General features: G+C 66.8%; 2 protein-coding genes across 4 annotated transcripts; one reads left to right on the top strand and one right to left on the bottom strand.

The window, feature by feature from the left end:
* Window positions 1–64: 64 nt before the first annotated feature.
* Window positions 65–10,171, top strand: CBX1 (chromobox 1). Of its 2 annotated transcripts, none has more exons than XM_086766947.1 (5): window positions 65–183; window positions 7,508–7,683; window positions 8,208–8,385; window positions 9,059–9,153; window positions 9,793–10,170. In XM_086766947.1, the coding sequence occupies exons 2-5, from the start codon at window positions 7,544–7,546 to the stop codon at window positions 9,935–9,937; spliced, it is 558 nt and encodes a 185-aa protein (XP_086623073.1). In that variant the 5' UTR covers window positions 65–183; window positions 7,508–7,543; the 3' UTR covers window positions 9,938–10,170. The 2 variants fall into 2 exon arrangements, with proteins under 2 accessions (XP_086623073.1, XP_086623074.1); XM_086766948.1 differs by having other exon boundaries at window positions 66–183; window positions 7,511–7,683; window positions 9,793–10,171.
* A 5,904-nt stretch (window positions 10,172–16,075) lies between these two features.
* NFE2L1 (NFE2 like bZIP transcription factor 1) lies at window positions 16,076–25,321 on the bottom strand. Of its 2 annotated transcripts, XM_086766920.1 has the most exons (8): window positions 25,303–25,321; window positions 24,745–24,865; window positions 24,338–24,549; window positions 23,395–23,906; window positions 19,345–19,560; window positions 18,631–18,720; window positions 18,118–18,279; window positions 16,076–17,755 (listed from the first exon to the last, which is right to left on the bottom strand). In XM_086766920.1, the coding sequence occupies exons 4-8, from the start codon at window positions 23,902–23,904 to the stop codon at window positions 16,424–16,426; spliced, it is 2,310 nt and encodes a 769-aa protein (XP_086623046.1). In that variant the 5' UTR covers window positions 23,905–23,906; window positions 24,338–24,549; window positions 24,745–24,865; window positions 25,303–25,321; the 3' UTR covers window positions 16,076–16,423. The 2 variants fall into 2 exon arrangements, with proteins under 2 accessions (XP_086623046.1, XP_086623045.1); XM_086766919.1 differs by lacking the exon at window positions 25,303–25,321 and having other exon boundaries at window positions 24,745–24,884.
* Window positions 25,322–26,104: the final 783 nt, after the last annotated feature.

The following is a 26,104-nucleotide window of genomic DNA, read 5'->3' as shown; positions in this document are numbered from 1 at the left end:
CTACGGCTCCCAGGGCGCCCCGCGGCGGGCCGCGGCGCAGGCGCAGTACGCGCGGCGGGCAGCGGGGCTGGCCGGGCTCTTTTGTTCGAGGGAGGCGGACGGAGAGCGGCCAGGCCCGCGGCGCCACCCCACCCGCCCCCGCAGGCCCCTTCCCCTCGGCGACCGTTGGCGGGGCTGTGCAAGGTGAATGGGGGCCGCGGGTGGGGCGGGCGGGGGGCGTCGGGGTTGGGGGGGGAGCGATGCTGGGGAGGAACTGGGCGTTACTGGGCGGAGGAGTGCTGCGCTTAGGGCGATGAGGCGGCGGTTGTGTGTGGGGGGGTGGGATGCTGGGGGGGTTGGGGAGGGGCAGCGGAGGGGTGTTTGGGGTGCTGGGGTAGGGCCTGTTAGTGGGGGGGGGGTTGGGGGGGTGTTAGTGGGCAGGGAGAAGTGTTACTGGGGAGTTTGGGGGTGCTGGGAGAGGGGGGGTGCTGGCAGGGCCGTGCCCCTCAAAGGGGCGGCAGTGGGGGGGGGGGGGCAGAGTCTCAGAGTGAGGAGGGGCTGGTCCCCAGCAAATGGCCCCGGAGGGTCCCCTGGGGAGGGGAGGAGCTGAGGGGGGGCCCGGAGGGTCCCCTGGGGAGGGGAGGAGCTGAGGGGGGGCCCGGAGGGTCCCCTGGGGAGGGGAGGAGCTGAGGGGGGGCCCGGAGGGTCCCCTGGGGAGGGGAGGAGCTGAGGGGGGGCCCGGAGGGTCCCCTGGGGAGGGGGGGAGCTGAGGGGGGGCCCGGAGGGTCCCCTGGGGAGGGGAAGAGCTGAGGGGGGGCCCGGAGGGTCCCACGGGGAGGGGAGGAGCTGAGGGGGGGCCCCGGAGGGTCCCACGGGGAGGGGAAGGGCTGAGGGGGGGCCCGGAGGGTCCCCTGGGGAGGGGAGGAGCTGAGGGGGCGCCCGGAGGGTCCCCTGGGGAGGGGAGGAGCTGAGGGGGCCCCGGAGGGTCCCCTGGGGAGGGGAGGAGCTGAGGGGGGGCCCGGAGGGTCCCCTGGGGAGGGGAGGAGCTGAGGGGGCCCCGGAGGGTCCCCTGGGGAGGGGAAGGGCTGAGGGGGGGCCCGGAGGGTCCCCTGGGGAGGGGAGGAGCTGAGGGGGGGCCCCGGAGGGTCCCCTGGGGAGGGGAAGGGCTGAGGGGGGGCCCGGAGGGTCCCCTGGGGAGGGGAAGAGCTGAGGGGGGCTGGGGAGAGGTATGGGGGTACCTTTGGGCAGGGGAGAAAGGTGGTGCTGGGGGAGGCCGGGGGCTGGTGCGTGAGGAGAGAACGAGGGGCTGCTGCGGAGGGGCTGGGGAGTTGGGGGGGTCCGGGCTGAGGCGGGGGCTGTGGGGTGGAGGTCTCCTTCGGGAGAGGAGGGACCGGAGCAGGGTCCCGGCTCTGGGTGGGAGATGGCGTTTGGGTGGGATGGGGCTTTAAAAACACCCGGGGGTGAGGAGGAGGAGGGGAGGGGAGGGGGGTGTTCCCCGTGGGGAGAGCTGCAGGGAAAGGGGGAGGTGGGGAAGGAGCGGGGTTCGGACTCCAGGCGCCCTGAGAGCGGGGAGGGGACCGGCGTCAACTTTTGGCGGGGAGAACGAGCGGGAAGGTGCTCAGCGGGCTGCGGGGGGAAGGGGTTTGGGAGCCGGCAGGGCCGAGCTGCGCTTGGCACGGGAGTCGTAAAACATTTGGGGGGGAAGAGCGGGGACTCTGGCAAGGGATTTGCTTCTCCGGACGAGGACACGGCGAAGCTTTGCCGAGGAAGCGGGAGCCGCGGAGCCGCCCCGGGCAGCGGGGTCTGGCTCAGGGTCGCGCCGTGAAGCCGCCCCGGTCCCGTGCGGCGCGGAGGAGATGGCAGGGCCTGCGTTTGGGTGGGGAGCGTCGGGGGGTGAGCGTCCCGGGGCGGGGCTGATCCGTTTGGAAGCGGCGTGCGCGTGTGCCGTCCCGGTGAAACCGCGAGATCGCAGCGTAGAAGGGCTCAGGAATTCTGGCTGAATGCTTTCCGGATCTGTCTCTGAAAGATTTTGTTAACTACAAAAAAAAAAAACCCCGTGCCCCTTTGAGAGGGGAGCGTGTTTGCAACGGGCGCGTTTGGACTCCAAGCCCCCGCTGGCTTTGCGACCCGGGCACGGTTTCCCGTCGGTGCTTGACATCCCGGTAGCAAAAGTGATGAGAAGCAGATGTGGCTGCCCCGGCCCCACTGCCCAGCGCCACCGAAACGCAGAACCAGCCGGGTGAAGGGCCCGCGGGCGGCTCCCGGCGCGGGGCTGCTGGGGAAAGCGCCCCAGCTGCGGTCGCTCTGTGGCGGGGGAAGGTGCTGCTGGGCCCGGGGTTGGTCGGGGACGCTGGGAACCCTGCAGCGCTCGGAGCAATGTTTTCTCTTCTTTTTACAAAAGGAGGAACGCAAATCCCTGCTCTGACTCCGTGAGCGCCTCTCTGACCTAGGGCAGTTCGGAGCTCGCGTCCGCCTTCGCGCACAGACTTACAGTTCCCGTCTGTGGCGGGATTTCTTCTTCCAGGTTCTCTCTTTCAGCAGGGAGGCGGCGTTCCTACTGCCGCCTGCGCGCTTCCGTGAGATCCAGGGGCTCCTTCTCTCCTGGATTGTGAATTTAACTGGAAATGGTGTGGCTGAGCCCGAAGGTTGTGGCTTTTCTTCAGTCTGGGCTTGGCTCGGAGCCTTGAGCTCTCACTCAGACTTTCCAGAAATGTTTTCTGCTGGTTTCGGGTTCTGGAGAGTGGAAGCCTTAACGCGCTTGTTCCCACTTCAGAAGAGAGGTGCCCGCCGCCGTTCCCTGGCGCGTGCGGGGCGAACTTGGCGCGCGCGCAGGTCTCTGAAGAGACGCGTGATCCCAGCCAAGTTTGAGAAAGGCAGGAGGAGGAAACGCTTTCGGTTTAAAACTCATTAAAGCTGAGCTGAACTGTTAATCCTTTAAGATGCAGCTGATGGAACTGGTGCGTGCTCAGGTTAAACCTCTGGGTCTCCAGGTTTTTCTCCTCGGGCTGGTTTTCCTTTCCTTTGTGAAACTTTCCCTGGAAAGATCGGCGCCCGGCGTCACGCAGCGGTGTCGGGCAGAGCTTCCCGACCCGCCGAGGAAGCGTCCCGGGGCGCAAACCTCCGGGGGATCCCACGATACCGGCGCGCGCTCCGCTCGGATTTACTGCGATGAGGTGCTGTCGGCCCCAGCTCCTGCTGCTCCGCCTGCGCCTCCTGCCCCGGTAACGCGGGCTTTGCTACGCGCGTTCGCGCTGGGCCTCTTCTTCCTGGCCTTTTCCCGGAGCTGGAACTCTTTTCAAGCGGCTTAGGTGTGTCCTGGATCTCTTTCCTCTTCGCTGCAGACGGAGACGTTAATCTTCCAGTCTCTCTGTGCTCTGCTTTCCTCTCCACAAAGGATTTTCTGGGTGCTGGGTAAGAGGCAGCAAGTGAAAAGGGAGAGATGTGGCACGGGCACATCCGGAATTTTGTCTCAAAATGGTGTTTGTCGGTATCAGCCAACACGTTCACGCGTTAAGTGCGGAAAATTGAAGCTGGGTTTTAGGAAAGGTGAACTGCTGCTGCCGTGACCTCTCCCGGGCAGGAGCCACCTCGCCCCAGACCCTGCCGACGTGAGCAGTCCCTCCAGGAACGTAACAGGGGGCGTCTGCCCTCCCCGAAAACGCCCGGGCGAAACGCAATGGCTTCGTCCCGCACCTCTGCGCGCGGGAGCTCGGTGCCAGTGGGACGTGTTTCTGTGGGAGCTCTGGAGCCGGGGGAGCGGGGCGCGGGGGAGTCCTCCCTGCGCTGCCTCTCCGAGCGGGGGGGCGGTTCCACTGCTCCCCCCTCCTCCAGATGTGGCACGGGGATCTGGGCGGCTGGGGCTTGTTTTTAATAACTGAAACCGGAGAGTTTGGCCGTTCCCGGCCGCAGAAGGCCGAAATCTTTGTCAAGCGCCGTCCCACGGCGGCGTTCCTGTCGGGAGGAGGAGGAGGGAGCGGCTCGGATGCTTCGCGGATAAAGCCAGGCCGCTGCGTTTGTACCCGCGGGGGGGGCCGAGTCCCTTTCTGACACTCGGGCTGCGGTTCTGACTGCAGTGCAGCGACAGGCCTGCGCGGCAGCTCGTCCGCCGCGCGCGCCGCAGGCTCGCACGCTAAAATCTGCGCGGCCGCCCGGTCCCTCTCTGCCTCGCGGGCTCTCGAGGCAAAGCCGGCAAGCGGTCCGTGGCGTGGCGCGGGGATGGACGGCGAGGGGACGGCTCGGCGGCTGGGCGCCAGCCCCTGCCCGCGTGGTAGCAGACATCTTGGGAGCCTGGGCAGGCAGAGCCGCTCCGTGCGAGGGGGCCACGCTGAACGTGCCGAAAACGGGGAGGGAGCAGGCCCCGGGCGGCCGGGGGGCTCTGGGGGGGTGCCGCCTGCCGCACGCTTGGGCCGCAGCTGCTGCAGCCCTTCGCGCTGGTGCGTTTGTCCCTCCCCTTGGCAAAGCTCTTTCTCCGAGCGCTGCCGGCCTTAGATTTGCGTCTCTGCCCAGCGCCCACCACAACAAAACGATGGATGTGCAGCCGCGCGGTGCGTGCCGCGCTCCGGTGCCTCGCTTCCTTCCCTTTCCACACCTGCCGGCTTCTGAGCTCCCCTTGGCCGGACCCTGCCCTTACACCCTGATCCGGGCGCCGCTCGAGCGGCCCGGCAACCCAGCTGAGCGTCCCCGCTCGCCCTAAAAACACGTCGATCTCCCAGCAGCGGCCGCAGCGCTTTCGCCTGGAAACGCTTTCCGCCGCAGAGAGGGGGACACCCGCCGTCTCGCCCCTCCGCGCTGCCCCCCACTTTCGTTTGCCGGTTGTAGCGGGAGCTGCAGCAGCGCCTGCTTGGGAATCTCCTCTGGAATCTCCTCTGCAGCGGCGTGGTCGGCTCCGGCCCCCTTCTCTAGCGGCCCTTCGGTGCCAGAGGAGGAGGATGGAAGGGAGGAAGGCTGGAGGAAGGAACCGCCTGAAGAATTCCAGAGTGAAACACGATCTCTCGGCTTCCCGCTGCAGCGCTGGCTCCTGCTTGGGGATTAGATGCCGGCGGTGGGTCGGAGGCTTTACGTTGTCGTATCGCGCAGCGGCTGAGGCGGTGCCAGCAGCCCGGCCTCCTCGCAGGCCTGCGGGCGGCCGGCAGCCTTGGCCTCCGTCGGATTAAAGATGCTGTCGGGGTGTTCCGCCCGAGTTTGAGGGGGAAACGCCTCTGTGGGGCGCGTTCTTGTACGGCTCTGTTTAGTGGGCTCTCTCCAGGTGGTTGGTTCCCCCTCCCCGTGGAATAGGGCAATAAAACCTCGTCCCTGGGGGCTGGGGGGGGGCTCTGGCATTCCATAAAGTGGCTGGGGGGGCAGCAGTGCCTGTCTGGGGGGGTATCCCTGGCGACTCAGGGCAGAGGACTCCTCACCTCATTTAACACTTCGGTTTGGTTTCGTTCTCCCCTTTGCCGGTCGCTGGAGCTCTGCAGCCGCAACTCAGCGGGAGCAGCGGCAGAACAAGCTCCCTCCCGCGTCCCTGCCTGCTCTGCAGCCCGTTCGGGCGCCCACCCCCCTTCGGAGGCCACCCGGCAGGAGAAGGGCAGGGCGCCCCACGCGAGCGGGAGGAGGAGCGGGACGGTGACGCGGAGCCCGGGCTCTGGGACCCCCCCCGACTTGCTCAGCCACCGCCGAACGCCCCAAGCTGCGAGCAGTCGCTTCTGCCTGGCTTTTCTTGCCAGTCTCTGGGCGCTGCGCTCGTTCCTCCTCCCGCCTCGACGCTGCCATCGAGGGAGGAGGCCGCGGGGCCCTCGTGCGCGCTGCCCGCAGGGGCGGGGTGCGAAGGGGAGGCGTCCGTCCGTCCGCCGGGAAGCACGGCGGGAGGCTGAGGCTCCAGGGTTTGCCGAGCGGGGCGGCGCTGCTTCCCGCTCCGCGCTCTCACGCGCTCCTGGGCTGCGGCTGCCCGCGAGGCCTTGCCTGGGAGACGGCGGCAGGGGCGGGGTGGGCTGGAGCGCGCTGCCTGGGCGGCACTGCCCTTTGCTGGTCTGAACCGGCCCTTTGCTGGTCTGAACCGGCGCTGTCTTTCGAGCTTGGTTTTAAGCCTTCTCCCCTGAAGGATGCTCTAACATCCTGCACGCAGGGGAGCTCGGCTGGCCGTTCCTCGAGGGCTGAGGCTGTTGCCGAGCGCGGACATCTCCTTCAGCCTGCAGAAATCCGCGTGGCTTTTGTTTTCCCGTATAATCCAGCCCCAGTTTGCCTAGGTTTTTGCCAGCCAACGTTTATTCTACGCCATTCACGACAACGTGAGTGGTGAAATGAAAGTTTCCGGGCAGGTAGCGTTCGACCCGCTCACCAGTCGTCTTTCCTGGCAGAAAATAGGGATTTTACCGGAACAAACGGGAAGCGTTCCCCAGCGCTCAGGCCGTGAACGCTCCCCGGGCAGCTGCTCGGCAGGGCAGGGTTTTGGGTGGCTGAGGCACAGCGCTGGTTTCGGGCGATCTCGGTGCCGTCGCCAGCTTCGCCGGCGGCTCTCCGTGGCTGTTGATCGGAGATGGGGAGGCCTAAATCGGCGCCGCTCGTCCAGCGCGCTCGGCTGGCGGCTCAGCTTCTTCGGAGCGGGGGCTGCTGATGAGGTCAGGGCACTGAGGGGCTCTGCGTTTTTCTTGAACCTGAGGAAAAATCCCTTCCCGCAGGAGCAGATGCTCCCTGGGCGCCTCCCCTCGCAGGGCCGTGCAGCGGCTCAGGATCTCGTCTGCGGCGTTGGGACCCGGCGCTGGGACTGGGGCCAGCCAAGAAGCGTCCGGAGAGCGTTTGCAAGGACCGGGGTGTTTTTAGCAGCACCGCCTGCCCCGCGGCGGGAACACGGGGCAGGGACGAGGTGCACGACCGTCCCTGGCCGAGCAGGGAGAGGCTCTGCCCCGCTGCGGTGCTGTTACTGGTCCGAGCTGGGTGTAGCAGGGAAGCGGGGCCCCTCTGTGGTTTTTGGCTCTCCGCGGTGTTTCGTTTCAGCCTAGGGGAAGCGCCTGGCGTGCTGGCAGGGCTGCTCCTCCTCTGCGGTCCCCCCCGGCGCTAGCGGAAGGCACAGAGCTGTGCCGAGGGCCACCCCGCCACGCGTGTGCTGCGGCGTTTGCGGCAGGTAGCCTTGGGCTGCGGCGGGCCAGAGGGTTCTGCTGGCCCTGCGTCGCTTCTGCCGCTTCCCAGCAAGCAGGGCTGTGTACGCAGAGATTTTGGACTGCGGGTTGGCGAGCTTGATAAATATCAGCGAGGTGAGGGAAGGGGAGAGAAGAGGTTGCGGGGGGGACGCACGGGACGTCGAGACGCGGCGTGCAGACCAAAAGGCCAGAGCTGCGTGTCAGAAAGGCTCCTGCTGGAGATTCGCGTTTGCCTTTTCAGCTGGCAGGACCCTCCTGGCCCATCTCTTCGCGCGCTCCCTGCTCCGTGCGTGCCTCTGAATCTCCAGAGCGGATTCCTGCGCTCTGCTTTGCCTCTGTACCCCCAGTGCCTGCGCTGCCCGGCAAAGGCAAACCTGCCCGCGGCACAAACGTGGCCTTCTCTCCTCTTTCAGCAGCGTCGCCCGTAAGCTGAAAAGCTGGCCAGCACAATGGGAAAAAAACAGAACAAGAAGAAAGTGGAAGAGGTCTTAGAGGAAGAGGAGGAGGAGTATGTGGTGGAGAAGGTCCTGGACCGGCGAGTGGTGAAGGGCAAAGTGGAGTACCTGCTGAAGTGGAAGGGCTTCTCGGAGTAAGTGCCGCCCCGCCTGCCGCTGCGGGTCACGGGGCGGGTGCTGGGCTGCACCTTTGGCTCGCGAAGCCGCCGGTCGCGGCTCGCTCTGCCTGCGCCTCTCTCCCGTCTGTAAAATGGAGCTGGCGGGCCGAGGGCAGCCGTCGGGATAAAAGCCGCCGTGCCGAACGCCTCGAGCTTTAACCGGGGCGGCGGCGGCGGCGCAGCCGAGGCAGGAAGCCCCCGCGTCTGTCGCGCGAACGGGCTGTGCGGTGCCCTGGCAGAGCTTCCCCCGCTTTAACCTGGTGTGAGACACGCTGCTGGGTAAAACGAACGGCGTTTCTCTCCTGAGAAGGGAAATAAGTGCCCTGCCCTCTGGCATCCCTGCCCGGATCAGAGCGGGGCCCCGTTTTCACGGGGCGAGGACGCCTGCGCCCAGGCTGCTGCTTCGCTCAGCGTCTCTGCCGGCGCCCGGGGCGCTGCTGGGCGGGGAACGCTGCGGCACGCCGCCCCTGGGTAAGGCCGAGCTGTGTCTTTGCTTGCAGTGAAGATAACACGTGGGAGCCCGAGGAGAACCTCGACTGCCCAGACCTCATTGCAGAGTTCCTGCAGTCCCAGAAAACCGCGCACGAGAGTGAGAAGTCCGAGGGGAGCAAACGCAAAGCGGAGTCCGACACGGAGGACAAAGGGGAGGAGAGCAAACCAAAGAAGAAGAAGGAGGAGGTGAGGCACGGGGCGGGTTCTGCGCTGGCCTCGCTGCCCCGTGTTTGGCACGGTGTCTTTGGCGCTGGCTTCAGCGACACGCAGCTGAGGCGCTTTGGGGAGGCTGTGGCTTTTGGAAGAAGGCGCGAGCCGTCGTCTGAGCCAGGCCTCTTCGGCAGCCCAGGGCCGGATCTAGCACTAAATGGAAAGGCCGGTTCTCGAACCAAAAGGGCAACGGAGCCCCAGCTTCTCCTGAAGAACCGCGCGCGGGGCAAAGCAGGAGGCGGGGGTCGGCTGTTGCTCCTGCGGGAGAGGGAGCGGGGTGGATCAGAGAGCCCGCTGCGCAGGGTGCTCACAGCTGCTTGGGAAGGGGGCTGGAAAAAGGTTCTGCGGTCTGGGTTGCATCCCAGGAGCTGCTGAATCTTGGCCGGTACAGGAGTTTGACCAGCAAGGCCTTGCAAATCACGTCCTCTGCCCGCAGCGCGAGCCGGATGCTCTGCTGTGGCGTCCCGGGTCACCTCAGCGCGGTGGGCTTACGCCCGGGCGGCCGTCGCAGTCCCCGCTGGCCGTAGTCGACCCGGAGCATCCGATGCGCAGAGGCTTTCTGAACGGCCACCGCTGTGCGCTGGGGACCGGGGCCGGGGCCGTGGCTGTCACCCGGTGATGCTACAAGCGCAAACTTGTCTCTTTTCAGTCGGAGAAACCGCGAGGCTTTGCCCGGGGATTTGAGCCGGAGCGAATCATCGGTGCCACGGATTCCAGCGGGGAGCTCATGTTCCTGATGAAGTGGTGAGTGTGTCTTGGTGTCTGTCACTTCTTCGCTTATTCTGTGCCAGAGAGGGAAGGACCCGCGCCCGGGGAGGCCCTGCTACCTGGCATGAGATCTCTCACGATGGCGCTGCTGCCTGAGGTGACCCTCTGCGCCGAGGCTAACGTGGATGTGAAACGAGCAGGTAGGGCCCTTGGGATCCTGTGGCTCTTTAGACGTCCCCCCCGCAGCAGGCGCGAGCTTGGGGAGAGAGAGGGGCGCGGCGGCGTGGCACGGGCTGCGGGTTCGGAAGGCCGCAGCCAGAGGAGAGCCGTGATGACGACCGCGTCCCCTTCGGCTGCAGCGCCGCAGGGCCTGTCGCTGGCGCAGGTGGGAGCCGCAGCAGTGAGGCGTGGGCGTGGGAGCCGCGAGCGGCTGCGGGCAGGGCTGCAGCTCGGATTCAGCCTCTCTTCCCGTCCCCGACGGCCCGGAGCTGAACTCAACGCCTGAATTTTTCCCGGGCTCGCCTGCTGTTCGGAGCCACCCAGGAAGGGGTCGCTGGGACCCCCGAGCAGCTCGGGGACTCCGTTCACCTGCGGTTTCTCCACGTTTCTCCGGTCTCCGCTTCTCCCGCCTCCCCTCCGCCGCCCCCTAACTCGCGCCTCTGCTCTGGCCCGTAGGAAGAACTCGGACGAGGCCGACCTGGTCCCTGCCAAGGAAGCCAACATCAAGTGCCCCCAGGTGGTCATCTCCTTCTACGAGGAGAGGTTGACATGGCATTCCTACCCCTCAGAGGACGACGACAAGAAGGAGGACAAGAACTAACCCCCCGGCACGGCACCGGCCGCTGTGTAACGATCTGGACTGTGGGTTTGAGCAGGAGGGGGAGAGCGCGGCTCTGCTGGGGCGGGAGCGGAGCGGCGGCTGGAGACGATGCCCTTTGAAGAGACCGGTATGGTTTCTGTGCCCCCCGCAGCTGCTCCACCGCTCCGCGCAGCCTCACGCTGTGTACAGATTCGAACCAGCCCGGCACAATTTGGGGGGGAGGGACGGGCGGGGGGGCGGGGGGTGGGGTGGGGGTGTTTGTTTCCAGGCTGGCTGTTCGCAGCCCGTGGGAGAGGAAGCAAAGCCGCTTCCGTGAAGGACTCGCTGGGGAGGGGAGTGCAGATGGATCCTGCTTGTTCTTCAAAGACCATCTCAGCAACCCACAGCCTTCTTCCCGATAGTGTTAACTCTGCATTTTTACGGCGTAGCATGTGTGTAGTTTTTGGTTTCGTTTGGGTTTTTTTTCTTTTTGTTTTTGTTTTTTTTTTCCTTTTGCTATTTACTGGTGTATGCTGGGGGGAGGGATGTGGGGGAAATTGGTCTCTCGTTTAATTGGGGAGGGAGGGAGACGAGGTCCGACGACAACGTTCCAGATCATTTCCAGATCTTTTTTAGAACCTGAATTCAGAAAAGAAAAAAAAAAAAAATAAAACAGGAGAGGGGGACGGGGAAGAGCCCGGTGTTGATGGCAGGAGGAGGGAGACAGGGGCACTGAGCGGGACCGAAGCTGTGAACGGCCAAATCTCCGGAGCCGAGACCCTCGAAACCCTGCCAGCAATTTTGGGGGGGAGGGGGGGAGTGGGCATGGGAGGGTGTGAGGGGAGACTTGTGAAAATGCAAACTTGTGATTCGTATTGTCCTGAAGCAGAACTGCCAGTCGCTGACACACGCGTTGTACTGGGAGGGCGGGCGGGGCAGGCTGGATTGTAACCCTCTCAAAGCCTTTTACCCTTCTTCCCGTTACAAGGTGCTATTTCTCAAAACTGGGGGGGCAGAGGGACTTCGGACTGCTTGTTCCTTTTCTCACCTTAAATTTGGCTGGCCAGCCAGCGCGGCGGGAGCCCTTTCCCTGTGGGAGGGAGAGGGAATCAACAGCAGCACAAGAAAAAAAAAAATCGATTCCGTGTTCTCCCGTCACGAGTGGTTGTTTGTAGGAGGCCGACGCCGGTGCTGGAGCTGTCTGTGTTGCCCTGAACCTTCGGAGGTTTTTTTTTAAAATCAGATTTATTACAGATATTTAACGGCTGGAGTCGTGAGCCCCAGCAGACTCCTGGCACCTCCTCGTAGGGCGGTATGTATCTAGACCTGCATTGTACAAACCTTTTTTTAAAAGCATGTGTTTAGGTTTCTGTGAAAACGTTGTTTAAATGTAAAGTACGTGTTTGGATTTTAACTTCATACCGAGCTCTGTCAGTTTTTTTGTCTCAATAAAATTTTAGATTTATAATCCTGATTTTTTTCTTCTCTACCTTGCTCCTTCCTCCAGCTCTTGGTGCGCGAGATGAGTGAGGAGGTGCAGAGCAGGTCGCGGAGGGAGGCCGGCCTGCGGCGCGGTCCCTCCGGGCGAGGTTAGCGGTGACGCAGCCCAGGCCGGCCGCCGGCTCCCGCCGGCAGCAGCAGGAGCTGTGGAGCAGCTGACAGCAGGTTCTGGTTTGTGTTGGCTTCCGGCTGGAGCAGAGAAGTCCCGCAGGGGTCAGTGTCTAGAGGACCGGCTGTGGTTCGGGACCCCGTTTGACGCCGCGCGATGCCGCTGGAGCCGGGAGCACGCTGCCCGTGTTGCGGGCCAGGCCCCGGCGCCGGCGGTGGGGCGAGCGACCTTTCCTTCTGTTCTCGTCTCAGCGTTGAGCGGAGTTTGGCACTTTGCGTTTGCCGACTCGTTTTCAAAGCTCTGGCGATGGTTCCGGGGGCTGTTTGGCTGCCGATGGCGATGGCCTCGCTTTCTTCTTGCCGGGGGCTCGCTGAAGGCCGCCAGCTCTTGCGCACGGAGAAGAGCCGAGCTCTCCTGCTCGGCCCAGCTGGCACCACGCGAGGTGCGGCCGCAGAGTGGGCTGAAACGTTCCTGGGAGGAGGACTGCGGTCTTGGCTCGGAGATTCCCGGTGTTTGGGGGTGCGGGATGGAGCAAGGACAGACAGGGAGGCTTTGGGCGGCGGTCAGGGCTGAAAGGGGGGCTCCGGCAGCCCCCTGCAAACTAGGCAGGCGGGTGGGATCCGGGTTGTTCCCGACAGCGCAGCCCGTACGCGGCGGGACGGTGAGGTGTCTGCCCCGCCCCGCAGCCGGCGCAGCAGCCGTTAAACCTGTGTTAAGCACTGGGGGTGGAAGGGGCAGCGTCCGCGTAATGGAACGCGAGAAGGCTGCGGTTCCCCGGGGAGGCGCGGGGCGATCGATCGCAGCAGGCAGCTGGAAGCCGCGCCTTGCTCCGTCCTTGCTCCATCCCGGGGGGGATTGCGGCCGCGCCGAGGACGCGGGGCTCCCGCGTGAGCTGCGGGTACCGGATCTCTGCGTTCCCGTTGTCTCCGGCTGCGGCGCGGTGTGAGCAGGATGGGTCACCTCTGGAGAAAGCGAGGCGCCCGAAAGCGGTCCCACGACCCTCCTAACACGCGCGGAGAGCCGTGGGCGACGCCGCGGTGGGCTTTGCCCAGGCTCGGTGCTCCGGGGCTGCCAGAAGCGGGGCGAGGAAGGGGCAGAGCAGCTCTTCTGCCCCCCCCCCCACCATGCCACAGCACGGGCTGGCCGTCCTTGGCTGCTGCACTGAGGGCTCGAGCGGCCAGCGGCTCAAAGGGCCGCCGAGCCGCGGCTCTCGCTGGGATCAGAGGCGCGAGGCGCTGCTGGCGGCTAAGTGCTTCCTGCCGCGGAAGAGGCGAGGCCTGCGCTTCACCTGCTTGCGGGCTGGCAGGCAGCCTGCGCCTCGCAGCGCGGCGCGACACGCGAGCGGCAGCGGGGAGGAGAGGAGCTGGTGGGGCTCCCACCCCCCCCCCCAGTGGGGACTGCGGGGTTGTTTGTGTGTGAGCGAGGACACGCGTGAGCGAGGACACACGTGAGCAAGGACACGCGTGAGCGGCGAGGCGAAGTCAGGGGTCCTGTTCCGCAGGGGAGAGGCAGCAAAGGGAGCCAGAACCTGGCAGGCGCGGCGCGGCCTCCCCTCCCGTGGCCGTGCGCTCTCTGGCCCCGCTTCCCCGCTCCCGGGACGGCTGGCGCAGACTCACAGCGGGAAAGCCATGCGGGGTTATTTTTGCAAGCCGGCAGTGGGTTCTAGAAGAGCCCCTGAAGGAGCAGCTGAAATAAATACCCTCGGGCCGGGGCGGAGCGTGGGGAAGCGCCGCAGCGTGTGTTTTAATGCCTCATGTGTCCCCCGGCCGAGCTGTTGCCGTGCGTGGAGCTGGCCCGGGCTCAGCGCCGGCAGCCGGCCTCGTCCAGTCCCGGCAGGAGAGGTTTAATCCGCTGGGAAACGCTGTTCCCCCCGTGGGAACCCCGGTGGGAGATGGTGGGGAGCAGAGCGGGAGCTCTCTGGCCGTGACCAGGCGAGGGAGGCAGCTGAGGCTCTCACGCCGGCGCCGTGGCTTTTCGTGCCAGGCTGTGGCTACGCGCAGCCGTTCCGCCCCAGCCCGGTCTCTTGCTGGTGCAGCCGTTTTTTTCCCCGTTCCCTGCTTCGTTCGGCCGAGCTGCGCGTGGCGGCCCCTTTGCAGGGCCCGGTGCGGCGGCGTTGGGAAGCAGCCCGGCTTCAGCACGGCCTGGCCCTCGGCCCCGCTGCTGCCGGCATCGGCCCAGCCCGCAGCTCACGGCCCCTCGCGCGAAACCGCAGCAAAGTCAGCGCCTGCCCTTGAGCCCGGCTGGACGCGCACCGAGCGCTGCCGAGCTCCGCCTGGGAAAAAAGAAAAAAAGAAAGAGAAAAAAAAAAAAAAAAAAGGCCTGCAAAGCGGGAGCTGGAGCCAGCGCGGGCCTGGCAGCTGCCGCAGGCTCCCTGCCAGCCCTTCCCGCCCCAGCGCGCAGCGAGGTGGGGCCGCCCGCGCAGGGACGGGCGAGGGGGCGGCCGTGCCCCTCCGTCGGCTCCTCGCGGCGCTCGTCCCGCCAGCCGCTGACCCAAAGGCCTCGGGCTCCCGGCTTGCGCCTGGGCCTCGTCCTGCGGAGAGGGGCCGGCCTGCAGCGCCCGCCGTGAATCCGCTCGTGCTCGAGCAAACGTTGGCTCCGTCGCCAGCGCTCCCGCCACACCCCGTGGGGAACGGGGAGCTGCGCCACAGCAGCGGCGCGGGCTGGAGCCGCGCGACGAAGGGAGGTTTCGCGCCGTGCCAGTGCCCAGCGGGACAGCGCGACGCGGCGCTCCGGCTGCGGGAGCGGAAGCGGCGAGGAGTGGGCCGGGGCTGACCCACGGCAGCGCTGACCCACGGCCCCCACGCTGCGCCCGGGGCTGCCGACCCATGGCAGCGTTGGTGGCGTTGGCCCAGGGCCGAGGACTCACGCCGCGTTTAACCAGAACCGCGCTTCTCCCGGCTGCGAGACACCGCCGCGCGAGGCGAGGGAGCAGCGGCTGCGCCAGAGCCGTTTCCCACCCACGCGCAGCGGTCAGCCCCCTCCCCGCGCGGCCGGGACAACAGCGGTGCCCCGGCCCCAGCCCCGCGCTGGAGGCAAACCCCACCTGCTCCCCGCAGACAGACCCGCACGGCGAGGCCGTTCTGTTTGCCCGAGATGCTTGATCTTTTACAAAAAATAATAATAATAAATTAAAAAAAAAAAAAAATCCATGGAACCAGTGCTCGTACAGTGAATAAGCCGTTTTATTTTTGTCCTGTGCTCACACAATCTCTCTTCTTTCCCTGCCAGGTCACAGAGCATTAAAATAAAGTTTCTAAGAGGAAAATAATTTAAACCATACACACAGGGCTCCCTTCCCACCTTCCCCCACCCGCATCGCCACTTGTGCTTCGTCTCCCGCGGAACTCAAGCCGTGGAGCCTCCCAGGTCCGGGATGGGGAGCGCCGCACGCCGCCGGGGTCTGGGCCAGTCCGTCCGTGCTGCTGGGGGGGGGGGGGCCGCAGCGCCGCCCCCCCCGCGCTCCCGCCGCTCTCCCCACAGCCCGGAGACGCCGCGCCCCGACGCCGTCCCGCCGGCCGCTCCCTCCTGCCGTGCCGGGTTTCCTTCCCTCGCGTCACCACGCCGCGCCGCCCTCACGCCGTAGCACATGCACAGGACTGGCTCGGAAAAGCCATATATATTTTTTTTTTAAGCTTTTTTTTTTTTTTTCTTTTTTTTTTTCCTTTTTTTTTCAGTTGCTGGTGAGGTCGGTACGCTCCCAGCTGTGCTATATCGTAAATACAGCTCCTAGGTTCGTCTCCGTGGCGGAGACCGACAGTGATCAAGGCACTACCCCCACCCCCCTCCTGCAAACAGCGTCAGTCAGCCCAACACCTCGGGACAGAAGAGAATCCGGTAACGCGATGGCACGGGTACACGGAATCTGCGTGGCAAAGAGAACGTTTAGCAGCTTCCGACGGTTGGGCTTCTCCCTTTGTACTCACCGCAAGCGCTCCAGCCCCCAGCGGGAAAAACGGGGCCGAAGCCCTCGCTAATAAAATAAAATAAAATAAAATAAAATAAAAAAAAAACCAACCCCAAAGCGCGGGTAAGAAACAGGAATCCTAACAGCTCTCTGGCTTCCGTGAGCGCCAAGCCCGCGGCCCGGGGTGGGAGCGCTCCGCTCCCCTCGTGCCGTACACCGAACGGCGGGGTGGGCCAGCGCCGTCCCCCCGCAGCCCCCCGGTCAGCGGCCCAGCGCGTGCCGTGCTCGGCGTGGCGGGGGCCGCGGGGCGCGCGGGGCTCTGTTAGCCCTCCCCAGTTCTGCAAGCCCTCACCCCAAAATCTTCAAGCGCTACGTGGCCCCCCCCCGCCCCCGCCTGCCGCCCCGGGGCTGGAAAGGGTTAACGGAAGCCACCCCCCCGCTCGTGTGTCCCTGCGCACTGGTCTGAGCTGGGAGGGGAGGGTGGGCTAGCTGGAATTAAGTCAGATCGAATCACGCACACCGATGGCAAAACGGGTTCAGGAGGAAAAAAAAAAAAAAAAAAAAAATTAAAAAAAAAAGGAAAATAAACCCCAACTACCTGAAATCACAGAACTTTGGAAGTTCAGAACAATGTCTCTCCTATAACTGCTTTAAGTTCGTTTCCTTAACTCTCTTTTCTTATTTAAAGCCAGTTCCTAACAGTAGTTTTGTTTCCACCTCGCCCGTCTCCCCCCCAGCGACGCCAGCTCCATTCCCGCGCTCGCGGGATTCCAGGGTGTGGGAGGCGCCGGCTCGCCGGCGCAGGGGGGGCTCCTCCGCCCGCAGGCCCCGCCGTCGCTCCGCACTCTGCCCGGCGGCAGTCACCGTGTCAGTTTTTTTTTGAGAAGATATATCGGGTAAGAAGGCGCGAAAGTTCCTCCAAGTACTTCCAGGCTCGGCCCTTCTGCAGCTCTCACCTGAGCGAGCGTCCCGCTCCTCCCGCGTCGCCGGCCCCTCACTTCCTGCGGTCCTTCTGCTTCCGCTCCTGCCGCCGCGCCTGCTGCTCGGCCGCGGCGCGAGGTATCAAAATGACGCTGCCGTCGCCGGCGTACTGCAGCGCGTACTGGCTGGGGGAGTAGGGCTGGCCGTTCTCGTCCCGCAGGCGGCCGAACACCTCCTGGTAGAGGTTCTGCACCTTCTGCTTCATCTGGCGGATGGATTTGAGGAATTCCACCTTCTCCCTGAGCAGTTTGGACTTGTCGCGTTGCAAGTCCTCCACGTCCCGTTCCAAGTTCAGGATGGTGTCCAGTTTCCTCTTGCGGCAGTTCTGCGCAGCCATCTTGTTCTTGCCTCGCCGGCGGATGTCGCGGATGAGGCTCAGCTGCGCCTCGCTGAGCTGGTACTTGGAGAGGAGCTCGTTGAACTCCTCCACGGGCAGGTTGATGATCTTGTCGTTGGTGAAGGGGATCTTCATGGCTCTGGCTCGATGCTCGTCCCTGCTCATCTGCTTATCCAGAAACTCGGAGGGCTTCTCCTTGCCGCTCTTCTTCCCCGCGCCGGGCGGTTTGGGCTCCTCGGGGTCCAGCGCCCCCGGGGCCATGTTGTAGGTGTGGTTGTGGCCAACGTGCTCCAGGTAGGGCAGGTAGGGGAGCTGCGAGGGGTCCTGGTAGCTCATGCGGCAGAACTTGCTGTACTCCGGCTGGTATCCCACCGCCCCCTCCGCTTCTTCGAAGTCCACGTTTTCAGAGTCTGAGCTGTAGCCGACAGCTCCTTCCTCGGAAAACGAGGAGGAGGAAGAGGACGAGGAGGAGGAGGAGGAGGAGGAGGAAGAGGAGGCTTCCGAGCTGCTCAGCGAAGCGGGGCTGTGACCGGAATCCAGAGAAAGACCCGAGTCGGAATCAAACTCCTCTTCCAGCTGCGAGGCCTGCACCGGGTTGAAACCTTCTTCGATGGCCAAGTCCATCAGGCTGATCTCGTCCAGCATGGCTTCGTCCAGGAGGCCGCCCAGCGGGTCCGGCAGCTCGGGGCCAGCCGTCTCGTTGACCGTGCCGTTCAGCTGCGGGGGGAAGAAGATGCCGCTCAAGTTGGTGGAGCCGAAGGTGGCGTTGAGGCCGGTGGAGTTGTCCGGCGCCAGCTGGAGCAGGGCCGAGCTGCCGGCCACGGAGGGGCTTTCCATTTCCGAGCTGAAGAGGGAGAAGTCCTGCGAGCAGCCGCCCAGGGAGGCCTGATGCAGGCTGACGTTCTGATTGATGGGCGTGCTGGGAGCCAGGCCGTAGCTGGAGGCCAGCAGGTCTCCGCTCGTGCCGCCGTACAGGGTTTCCGCCGTCGCGTTGTTCACTTCCATGGCCTGGAAGAGACGAGGGACAGCTCGGGAAACGAGCCGCGCCCCAGCCCCGCCTCTCCTCGGTGCCCTTCGCGTGCCACAAAGAGACAGCCCGACGCTTCTGGATCGCAGGGAAAGCGCTCTCTCCGGCGGCGCGGCGCCGCCCGCGGCAGCGTTACAACAGCGGCAGCAGAAGCCGCACGGGCGGCACAGCACCGCCGCAAAAACCGGGGCGCAACCAAGGCAGCCGGGACCAACCCCGACCCGCGGCTGTCCGGGAATCGGGGGCGTGGGACCCGGCAAACTCGGCTTCGAGGGAAGAGCAGGGCGCTCCCGGGGTTGGGGGGGGGGGGCAAACGCTCCCCGCGGCCCCGCCCCGAGCTCACCTGCATTTCCATGATGGACATGAGGTCCTGCCACTGCTGCTCCAGGTCGAAGGGCGACTCGGTCTCTGCCAGGAGCGGGGACAGCAGGCCGCTCTGGATGCCCGCGGGCCTGCTCTCGCCGGGCACGGCGTCGCTCAGGGCGGAGACATCCGCGGCTGGAAACTGAACCGCGTGAGGCAGAGTCAGTCCCGCGCCAGCCGCGGCCGGGGAGGCGGCGATGCCCTTCCACCTCCGCGCGGGCAACCGCCTCTCCCTTGTTCGAAGCAAACCGGTTGCAGTTATTCCTCCCCAGTTCATTACGAACTAATTAGAAGCAAAGCCAGAAGTCTTTAATTAACGGTGACCACCCACCCACTGCCCGTTTCGCAGGCGCGGAGCCTCCTCGAGCTGCCGGTCCCACGGGCTGGGGGGAGGGCCGCACGACGCACCGAAAGCCCGGGAAGCGAGCGCGGGAGAGCCCCCGCTGCCTCGGGATGTGCCGAAGGGGCGGGAGCCGCCGCCCCGGCCGCTCACCTCCGAATTCTCCCCGAAAGGGAAGGTGGCCTCCAGCAGCCTAAGGCACTCCTCCAGGGACAGGGCTGTCTGATCCTCCGCGCCGGGCACCTGACGGAAAACAGCAGCAGCCGTAGCCGCGGGATGAGGGAGGCGGTGCCGAGAAACGAGCTCCTTGCAGCAGGGCTTTATTCCAGCGCATCCAAAAAAGAGCCAGAGGCCCCACCCAGTGCTTCACAGACTCCGTCCTCCCGCTCCGGAGAGCGTCAGAGCGGCCCCCGAGCGCAGCGGGGAAGGAACCGCGCCGCTGCCTCCGCTCCTGGCGAGCCTCGGCTCCCGCCAGCGCGAGGACCCCGCTCCGGGCTGGAGGGGACGCTGCGCCGCCCCGCGCCGCCGCCGCCTCTGCCGCACAACCGAACGGCGGAGCCGGAACCAGCCGCCCTCGTCCTAGCGCCCCGCCGCCGGTGCCGCGGCCGTCACCCTGCCCGCCTCGCTGCGGCGCCCCGGCCCGGCGCGCAGCCTGCGCTTTTCCCCAGCATCAAACGCTCTCGTCCGCCCGGGCAAACCCTCATCCCGCGGCTCAGCTCTCCGCTGGAAGTCGCACGCGCCGCCGCTCGCCCCGACAGCCGCTCGGAGGGCCCCGCGCCTCCCCTCTGCCTCGGCGGGAGCGCGGAACCCCGGCGTGCCGCATCACCGCGGGCGCAGACCCCGGCCCGGCCGGCCCGAGGGCGTTACCTGCGCAGGGAAACTCTCCCCGGTCTCTCCATCGACTAGCAGGCTTCTCTCCAAGACGCCATTCCCCGCGCTCCTCCAGCCGTCCCCGCGCTCCCTCCCATCGCTCAGCTCTTTGTCCACTTCGCTCTCTTTCTGCCGGTGGCTGTAGTCAAAAATCTCTCGCCCAGCGCCGAGATCAATATCCTGTCTCCACAGGATGTCAATCAAATCGATGTCCTGAAAGACAGACCACGCTTCCTTCAGCCCCGGCCGGGGTCCCCACGCAGCGGCCCCTCCCAAGGGGGCACCCCCCCCCTCCCCTTCCCGGCCCGCAGCCCACCCGCCGGGCACCCAGCTCCTCCGCCCGCCTTCCCTCAGCCTCCCGGGGTCCCCGAGAGCGGCTCTGCGGGCTCCGCATGGCGGGCGAGGCCGGCCCTCCCCTCCCCTCCCCTTCCCCGCCTCCCACGGCCGCCGGTGGCCGGCGGGGGCCGCCCGGGCCCGCGTCGCGGCGGTGGTTGCGGCCGCGGCCGCCTTGCATCAGCCCGTGGTGCCATCCCGGCCATTTGCATAAGGGGTGGGGTGCGCGGGCAGGAAAATCCCCGCATTTCCACCCACCTGATGCAACTTCAGCCGCCGTTCCCCGCCCGCAGCCCACCGGGGGACCCCCGCCGCCCGTGGAACCGGTCCGTCCGCCCGCGGAACCGCTCCCCGCGCCCAAACCGGGTGCTCCCCCCCCCACCCCGCAACCCCCGCACGCACCGGGAGCGGCCCCCCCGCCCCCCCGCGGCGGCCCCGGTACCTTTCTCATGTCCCCAGCTGCCGCCCGGGCCGCGGCGCACCCCGATCATGGTCCCCGGGGGAGGAGGAGGAGGAGGAGGAGGCGGCGGCGGCGGGGCGGGCTGACCGGGGCGCGGCGCCGCGCACGCATCGCCGGTCGGGGCGGCTGGGGAAGCCGCGCTCCGCTCCGCCCCACCGGCCACAGGTGCCCGTGGCCCCGCTGCTGCAGCGGCGGCGGCAGCCGCCTCCCCCTCCCCTCCACCACCTCCGCCGCCGCCGCCGGCCGCCTCCCTCCCGGTTCCCCGCGCCGCTCCCCGCTCGGCTGGGCCGGGCTCCGCTGGGCCGGGCTCGGCTCCCGCCGCCCTGCCCGGGCCGGGCTGCGGCGCGCCCCGCCCGCCCCTCCCCCGCCGTTACCTTGGCTGCGGCGGCCGCCAAGCCCCGCCCCCCTCCCCGCCGGGATGCGGCGGCGGCGGCGGCGGCGGCGGCACCGCCGGGCCACGCCCCCTCCTCCCTTCGCCACGGCCAATAGGGTCGCCAAACCCCGCCTCGCGCCCGGGCGGCGCCGACGCCGCCAATCCGCGCCACCGAGGAACCACCGTCTCGACCAATCGTCGCCGACGGGGTCCGCCGAGCCAACCAATCCCCGCCGACGTGGGGCCGCCGCTCCGGCCAATGGGAGGCGGCGGGGAGCCCAGCGGGCCGCTCCCCCGCCCTGGCGCAGCGGGGCCGCCGCCGCCCCCCTCCCCCGGGCCCGGCCCTGCCTCGCCCTGCGCCGCACCGGGAAGGGGGGGGGGGGGCGGTCCCGGAGCCCCCCGCGGAGGGAGGCAGCGCCGAGGTGACCTTGGCTCCCTCCCCCGGGAGCCCCCACCTCGCCCCCCGCGCCCTGTGGGACCGGTTTGGGGGGGGGGGCAAAGCCCCCCGTTTGCTCCTCAGCGCCCCCCCGGCAACCGGCTGGGGCAGCGCCGGGAGCGGGCGCTGGGCAGGGCCGGCCCCGCGGTGGGCGGTGAGCAGGGCAAGGCCGAGCGTCAGGAGATCCCGCAGCCCGGCTGGGGGGGGTGGGTTTGGGGGGGTGGCGGGGGGGCTTTGTCAGCCCGGGCCAAGGCTGAGCACGGGCAGCTCATCACACGTCAGGCGGGCGCGGATTGCGATCCTCCCGCTGTGGAAACGGCTCCCGGGGGGCAGCCGAGCCTTCCCCACCCCCAATGCCGCAGAGGGAAGTACCCGGGGATAACGAGGAGCGGATTAAAAAAAATAAATAAATAAATAAAAATATCTGTAATCTGAATTTCCCGGGTTGATCCCCGCGCCGGCGGCCGCCACGAAGCCCCCCCGCGCCGCGCCCAAGGGCGAGCTGCAGCTCCTCGGATTGTCCACGGACAGCCCCCGTGTTCCTCCAGCAAGGTCGCGCCTGGCCGGGGCGTCGCGGCGGCGGCCGCAGCGCCAGGAGAGGTCACGGAAAAAATTAAACCCCGGCCCCGAAACCACCTGCACGTCGGCATCGCGCGCGCCTAACGAGCGGCGCAGGGACCGAGCCCCCGCAGGTGCCCGCAGCCGCAGAGCTCACGCGATGTTCCCGGCCGGCCGGCCGCGCGGCGCTTACCGGGGAGCCACGGCTCCAGACAAAGACGCCGGAAAAAAATAATTTAAAAAAAAAAAAAAAAACAACAAAAACCCCCCACAACTCACTGGGGTAACGCTTGGAAGCGAGCGGGGCTGCTGGCGCGCGAGGCGCACGCGGGACGTCCCCGCGGCGCTGGGCCCCCGCGGTGCCGCCCTCCCGGCCCACCCGAGCCCGGCGTTCGGGGGGAAAACCGACGGAAAACAGAGCCGGGGAAGAGCGGAATTCCCGGAAGGGGCGACCGGCGCGGAAGCGCAGCGCGGTTCCCGCTGGGCACGGCCCAGGCCGGCCGGGAGCCGCGCTCCCAGCGAGTCCAGCGCGAGCCGGCGGGGTCTGCGGCGCGCCCCTTCACCGCGGGACTGCATCGAACGGCCCCCGCCACCCAAATCCGCGGCCTTGCCCTCCGAAAGCCCATCCCGCCGTTTCTCCGCGCTGCGCGGACCCCGACGGCCGGGAACGGCGGAGTCGGGGAAGGGCGGCGCAGCTCTCCCAGGCGCCAGGCGTTTCATCGAACCCTCCCCGATCCCCAGCCAGGCGACGGCCCCTCGGTTGTCGGCGGAGACGCCGAGGGGGCCACGTTCCGCCGCCCTCCCACCCAAACTCCTCTCCTCGACGCCTCCCAAGGTCGCCGGCCGCAAACGCGGCGCGTTTTTTCCCTCCTCCGGAGCCAGGCGATCCCGGCGGGCGCGGTCGGGGCACCCTCCGCGCTCCCGACGGCAGCGTGTCGTCCCCCCCGACCCCGAAACGATCGCCGCCTCCGTCTCCCCCCGGCGCTCACGCCTTCACGCCGCCGCCCTCGCGCCACGCCCTGCCTGCCGCTGCGCCGCGGCCACGTGACAAAATCCCCCCGGGGATCCGCCACGGCCGCCCGCCGCCCCTCGCTGCCGGGACGAGGGGCGGCCGCGCAGCGATTCGGCTCTCCCCGCGCCCAGGCGCCTCAGCGGCTCGGCCCCCGAGACGATTTAGGAGACGCCAGAGCGACGCTTGGAGGGACCCGACGCTGCAAATCGGCACGGACGTCCCCCACACGACGGCCGGGGAGACGCCGAACGTGTCGTGACAAAGAGCGGGGCCAGAAAGGAAAAAAACAAAACAACAACAACAACAAAAAACTAAAAAAAAAAAAAGAGGGAGAGAGCGGCAGCGGCAGCTCCCGGGGCCCGGCATTGCATCACAGCCTGCGAAAGGTTGCGCTCAGACAGAAGAAAAAGAAAAAAATAAACCGCTTTCCAGTTCACCTCTCCCCACCCGTCTGTGACGAAAAGCAGGCAAAAAAAAAAAAACCTCCCAGCTGGAGGAACTCCAGCGCCGAGTAACCCAACCGCCCGCTCCACGCCCGGGACCGGCCCGTTGCCCAACGCCCCTGTTTACGTCCCGGCCTCGCTGCGCGGGTTTCTCAACACAAAGCCACGTGCGCAGGCTGAAATGCTGACCCCAACCCTTCCCCCTGCCTCCGCCGTCACCTTCAGAGCGAAATAAAACAAACAAAAAGCAAAAACCCAACCCCACGCGTCCCACCGGAGCCTCCGACCCAACCCCAATTGAGCGTTACGCCGCTCCCGGGCGCCAGACACGCACGACGTCCGGGGCACCGCTCCCTCGGATGGGTACCGGAGAGCAAGAGCCCCCCCAAAGCGCCCTCCCCGCCGCCACGGGCAAAATAAGGTCGTGCCTACCTCTTTGGTCAGATCTCCGTTGGCCGGGGCAGCCACCGCTCCCAGGTCTTCCAGCTCTTCCCCAAAGCCCTGCTCCGCTCCGCTCTCCCTCACCCCGCCGTCGGGATTGCTCCCATCCTGCAGGCCGCTGCCGTTCTCTAGGGCGATGCCGGCGCCGGGCTGGCCGCCGGATACGGAGCCTTCGGGGTCTCTGTGCACCAACCAAGCGTTGACTTCGGTGGTGGGCACCTGAAACCTGTCCAGGGCCCTCACCTGGTTGAGCAGCCTGCGAGCGGTGAAGTAATAGTCCAGGTCTACGCTTTTTGGGTGGATGCCATATCCATCCAAGGTGTTACGCAGGTTGTGAAACTGGGTCTGGGTGTAAGCGGAACTCTGGCCAAGAATGATCTCCCGGAGAGGGGGGAGCTGCGAGTTCAGGTAGGTGTCCACGTCCACGCGAACGCCGATCAAGCTGAGCAGAATGGTGAACTGGATGAGGCCTTCAGTGAAGTATTTCTTCAGAGAAAGCATTTCTGGCAAAGGAGAAAAGAAAACAGGTGCAGGCTTTGGGATTAAAAAAAAAAAGAAAAAATAAAAAAAAAACAAACCAAAACGAAACACCCAGCGTCAGACGAATTCTCCACGCAACAGGTTGGTTGGGTTTGTCTTTCCTCTGCCCCGCTTTCAAACAACACAATAAAGCAACGACTTCTGCGCTCAGGTGATGGCCAAACAGCAGGATAAAAGTGTAAAGAACGCTTAAGACCTTGGGTTCGGGACGACTTTGCTTCTCTTTTCAAATTCTGGAACTCGCCGGTCGGCCGGCGGAGCGTGGTTACGGATTTAAATCTCCAGAAGCTACAAACCCTCCCCAGCAGACAGTCCCCACCCTCTCTTGCCCTCTCCTCTTGTTTGGGACCGTTTTAGCACACAGCTCCATGAAAAAAAAATCCACGTGACTTACTGTCCGCAAACTCCACATGCGGCGGCTTCCTCTCGCCCCCCGCCAACTCCCCGCGCTCCGGGACGGGGTCCGCTTCCCTTCGCCAGCCGCCTGCTCCGTCTTCCCCTCTCGCGGGCCGCGAAGCGCCGTGTAGGAGCCTTTTACGAGCCGAAGGTCCCGATGGCGGGAAGGTCCAAAGACTCCTCCGCTTCTGCCCGCGATTTCATCGGCGGCTGAAACGCAACCAGAGAGCGAAGGCGATAACGCGCCGAGGTGGCACCACCCCGAGACCTACCGCAGCGGGAAACGCCGTTTCCCCCACGCGCGGGACACCTGCCAGGCCGGGCCCGTTTCGCTCCGAAGGCCGATTTCTGTCGTTCGTTTTCCTGCCGCGACTCGGGGCGCAGCACCACGCCGCGCGGGGTTACCTTGGGGGACAGCACCGTCCACGCTTCCCCTCCCCGAGCTATTCTTAGGCCGGTGCGTCAACTTCCCCTCTCTCTGAAGGAATCCAGCTCCGGCTCCCTTTCACTCCTCAGCCCAGCCGCCCTACAAAAACCCGTCGGGGGGCGGGGGGGGAGGGGGGGGGCCTTCCACGGGCGGTAAAACACCCCCTCGCCCGACCGGGGACTCCCGGCCTCGCCCCTCCCGCCCCGGCCCCCCCCGCCCGGCGGGGCGGCTCCCGCTGCCCAGGAGCGGCCGCCAAGCCCCGGCTCTGCCCGGTTCTCCCCTCCCGAGGGGGATCCCAGCGCTGCCGAGCCGTTGGGATACGACACCATGCGCCGCTCGCCGCGCCCCCCCCCCCCCCCGCCAAATCCCCGCCGCGGGCCCTTTAAGACCCCCCCTGCGCCTCGTGACCCGCCCCCCCCCGCGCGCGCGGCCTCGCCGTCCCCTCAGCGCCGCCCGCTCCTCGGCCTGGCCTGGCCTGGACCGACCCACGCCCCCTGCACCGCCGACCACCGCCGCCGCCACGGCCCCTCCGCTACCCTCTCGCCGCCGCCGCTCGCTCCCGGCCCCGGCGCCGCCGCCGCCGCCGCCGCCACGGCCGGCCCCGCTCCCGCTCCCCGCCCTGGCCAACCGCCTCCCCCTCCCGCCTCGCGCGGCGCCGCCGCCAATCAGCGCCCGGAAAAGGGAGGCGGGATGAAGCGGCGGCCCAATAGAAGGAAGGCGCTGAGGCGTTGCTCCCGCCCCCGCCACCCGGTGGATAGGCAGGCTGAGTGGCCAATCGGCGCGCGGACAGCGCCGCTGGTCCTCGAGCTTGAGCCAATCGGAGAGGAGAAGAGAGCGAAAGCCACCCGCCCCCCTGGGGCAATTGAACGACAAGGCACCTGCCCAATGGACCGCGAGGCCTCCGGCGAGCGACAGCGACAACTACCAATGAGACGACGCGCAGGCTCCAGCCGCCCGTCCGGGGACTTGACTGGCAGCAGCTCGCACCAATCCCTGAGACCCAGGGACACCGCCCCTTCGCCCCGCAGCTGTTGCCATGGCACCGGGCGCCCCGGGCCCCAGCGCAGGGCGAGGCCTGGGGCCGCCATGGCGGAGCCTCTACCGCCCCGCAGGCACCGACCCCGCCCCGGGGGGGGGGGGGACGGGACACACACACCCCCACGTCCCCAGGGCCCCCAACCCCGACACCTCCGGGGTGCGCTTAATTAACGCCCCGCGCTAATTAAAAGCCTTGAATTCCACGCTCGGGCAGCTGCCCGGTTGGCGTAGCCCCGCTCATGGCGCCCAGGCTGTTTTCGGGTTGGGAAAAGCGAGCTCCGCGGCCGTGTCGGAGTGGGG

The sequence above is a fragment of the Chlamydotis macqueenii genome, chromosome 25 (genome assembly GCF_036417535.1).
Source record: "Chlamydotis macqueenii isolate bChlMac1 chromosome 25, bChlMac1.mat, whole genome shotgun sequence".
Classification (NCBI taxonomy): Eukaryota; Metazoa; Chordata; class Aves; order Otidiformes; family Otididae; genus Chlamydotis; species Chlamydotis macqueenii.
The sequence above is the reverse complement of the archived record's forward strand: the minus strand, read 5'-3'. Positions and strand labels throughout refer to the sequence as shown.